Source organism: Amphimedon queenslandica, unplaced genomic scaffold (assembly GCF_000090795.2).
Source record: "Amphimedon queenslandica unplaced genomic scaffold, v1.1 AMPQUscaffold_10027, whole genome shotgun sequence".
In the NCBI taxonomy this organism is placed as follows: Eukaryota; Metazoa; Porifera; class Demospongiae; order Haplosclerida; family Niphatidae; genus Amphimedon; species Amphimedon queenslandica.
This window is the reverse complement of record NW_003549702.1, coordinates 1-3497: the sequence shown is the minus strand read 5'-3', so window position 1 is coordinate 3497 and position 3497 is coordinate 1. Positions and strand designations below refer to the sequence as shown.

The 3497-nt window shown below is 34.9% G+C and overlaps 1 protein-coding gene across 1 annotated transcript in view; it reads left to right on the top strand.

The window, feature by feature from the left end:
- LOC100633407 (TFIIH basal transcription factor complex helicase XPB subunit-like) overlaps positions 1-3277 on the top strand; it is a 4671-nt gene extending 1394 nt beyond the window's left edge. Inside the window, exons 3-10 of the mRNA XM_020006355.1 lie at positions 1881-1954; positions 2045-2093; positions 2149-2193; positions 2243-2400; positions 2711-2776; positions 2860-2924; positions 3013-3181; positions 3230-3277. Of these exons, the coding sequence (XP_019861914.1) occupies positions 1881-1954; positions 2045-2093; positions 2149-2193; positions 2243-2400; positions 2711-2776; positions 2860-2924; positions 3013-3181; positions 3230-3277 (674 nt within the window). The remainder of the gene's footprint in view (positions 1-1880; positions 1955-2044; positions 2094-2148; positions 2194-2242; positions 2401-2710; positions 2777-2859; positions 2925-3012; positions 3182-3229) is intronic.
- Positions 3278-3497: the final 220 nt, after the last annotated feature.

Here is a 3497-nt window from a genome sequence, read left to right as displayed (position 1 = left end):
GTTAAGAGAATGTTTATCACCAGTTGAGGGAAAGAAGGAAGCACTCAAGAAGGTCCTGTCTGCTCTAGCAGAGAGAGAGGGTGAGATCAGAGAGAGAGGAGAAGAAGTTTTAGAAGAAATACATGAAATGGTAGAGGAAATGATGAATGTTCTTCGTGAGTCAGAGAGAAAACTGACTGAGCAGGCAAAGAGGGTCACTGATGATAAACTAATGGTGCTGTCAGAGCAAATGAAATCAGCAGAAATGAGTTTGAGTGTTCTGGAGGATGTTGAGGATTATGTAGAACAGAGTCTGAAGACAGGCAGTCCTCAACAAGTCCTGAGGTCTAAGAAACAGATGATGGAGCATATGAGTGAAGTTACTGCAGGGATCAATGTGGAGGAGTTACATCCAAAGGAAAAGGTTGACTTTGTATTGAGTAAAGATATCAAATCGCTACATCACATTGGAGATATTGTGAGCTACTCATCTACTGCACTACGGCAGTGTAGAGTGAAGAAAGTTGGTTACTTTGAACATCTACCAAAAGAGAAGAAATTTTCATTTTCACTATCAATGGAGGCACCAGATTCATCTCTTCTGCCTGTTCTCCTCCCTTATCTCAGATGTAGTCTAGTACCAGTTGGTAAAGGTGATGAACCCATTGACACTACAGTCACTACCACCAGCACTGATCCTGGAGTGTATAGGATACAGTGTAAGCCTTCAACCAGTGGTACTCATACAGTAAAAGTACAAGTATATGATGTACACCTTGAGGATACATCACTAGTCATCCCTTTCAATCCTTACCTTGATAACATCACTCCAGTGCGTACTATAACTGAGCTTAATTGTCCCTGGGGAGTTGCTGTAACTGATGATAATCATGTTATAGTAACTGAGTGTTGGGCTGACTGTGTAACAATACTGGATAGAGAAGGAAAGAAAGTGAAATCATTAGGAGGGAAAGGAGGAAGTAGTAATGTCAAACTTTCTTATCCTCATGGTGTAGCCATTACTTCAGACAAATTCATTCTTGTATCTGATAGTGACTGGATCCAAAAGATAAGCATGGATGGATACCTTATAGCATCAGTTGGTGAGAAGAAGGGCAGTAGACCACTACAATTCAATGAACCTTGTGGTATAGCCATTTCTCCTATAACAGGACAGGTTTATATTGCTGATTGGGGTAATCATCGTATACAAGTCTTGAATCCTGATCTAACCTTCTCTCATTCATTTGGTAGTGAAGGATCAGCTAATGGACAGTTTAACCACCCATATAACCTTGCTATTGACAGTCAAGGATTAGTGTATGTTGCTGATACTAATAATCATCGCATTCAGAAGTTCTCTCCAGATGGAAAGTTTGTGGGTCAGTTTGGTACTAAAGGATCTTGTCCTGGACAGCTTAATAGTCCATTTGGTATAGCATCAGACACTGCAGCTACTGGTCTAGTGTATGTTAGTGAAGAGGGAAATGATCGTATATCAGTCTTCACTAGTGATGGTGTGTTTGTTAGTAAGTTTGGAAGTGAAGGCAGTAATATTGGTCAGTTTAAAGGTCCTTTTGGATTATCATTTGATAAAGATGGAGTATTGTATGTTTGTGATTTTAGTAACAACCGAATTGTTGTTTATTAGATTAAATTTACTGATATTTCTATTTTACTTCTTAATTTTTGTGATATGGGATTTTAGTTACATTTATATTGTTATTACCTTATTTTATGGCAATTAATATGCGTGGCAACCATGAAATGATGCATTATTAATAAAAAGCCAAAGCATTTCTACTTTTTTGTAATTTAAGATATTTTAATTTCAAATATGTAAAAAAAGATATTTTAGCTTACTTTTTTCCTCCTAAATAATTCTCTCCCCCTCCCAACAGCTAACACCAGTATTGCTATCAGTACTTATTCAATGGTATCATACACTCAGAAGAGAGCATGGGACTCACAACAAGTACTGACACATACACCCTCACAACATAGTCACATGATAGTCATGTGACTATTATATGATAGTCACATGATGTCATTATTGTGTTGTTAGGTAATGGACTTCTTACAGAATAGAGAATGGGGACTGATGATATTAGATGGTAATTAATAATTACATCTATCATTTATTAATATTATTATTTATTTTTTATGCAGAAGTTCAGACTATTCCTGCTGATAAATTTAGACGTGTACTCTCAGGTTAGCCATTAACAAGGCCACACCTACTAACCCTGCCCATTTCCCCTAGCTGTACAGGCTCACTGTAAGTTAGGACTAACAGCTACTCTAGTGAGAGAAGACGATAAAATACAAGACCTCAATTTCCTGATTGGTCCTAAGCTGTACGAGGCCAATTGGATGGAGTTACAGAACCTCGGGTTTATAGCTAGGGTCCAGTGTGCAGAGGTGAGAGGAGAGAAAAAGGTTCTACATTGAATTATAACACATGCTTTTTGCATTTCCTGATACATATTGATGTACTTATGCTGTTTTAAAAGTTTGAGTGGATTTTTTTGGAATTAAAAAATAGGTCAATTTTTGAAAAAATGGTTTATTTTCCAAAAAATGGCTCCAAAATCAATCTAATTTTTATTACATTTTCTGATACATATTGATGTCCTTATGTTGTGTAGCAAGTTTGAGCTGATTCCAACTTCAATTTTTTATTGTACATGTATTTACTGATACCACTGTGTGTATGCATGTATGTTTGTAGGTTTGGTGCCCAATGACTCCTGAGTTTTATGCTGAATATATTCGAATTAAAACCAGAAAAAGAAAAGTAAGTGAACACAATTTAGACTATTACTTACTACCAACATATAAATATATTTCACTTATTATTCTCTTCTCCTCCTTCACTAGTTACTGTATGTCATGAATCCAAACAAGTTCAGAATATGTCAATTTTTAATGAGATACCATGAGAGGTGTGGCACTAATTAATTAAATAAATAAATAATTTAATTATTAATCACAGTTATTATATTAATAATAATAATAATTTTTTTTTATTAGGCGTAATGATAAAATTATGATATTTTCTGATATGGTTTTTCCCCTCCGTACTTATGCTATGAAGCTGGATAGACCATTCATTGATGGTCAGACTCCACAGAAGGAAAGAATGAAGATACTTAAAAACTTTAGACACAATCCTCAAGTTAACACAATATTTATATCTAAAGTAAATATTAATTATTATTATTATTATTATTATTTATTTATTTTGTAGGTTGGTGACAATTCATTTGATCTTCCTGATGCTAATGTACTCATATAAGTAAGTTATTAATAGTTATTAATAGTTATTAATAGTTATTAATGGTTATTAATGTATTTTCTAGGTATCAGCTCATGGTGGTTCAAGACGTCAGGTACATTACCGATGATGTAATGTGATGTCATCATTAATGTTACTATTTATAGGAGGCACAAAGACTGGGCAGAATATTAAGAGCCAAGAAAGGTAATGTTACTCAGCCAAGAGTTAGCATGTATGA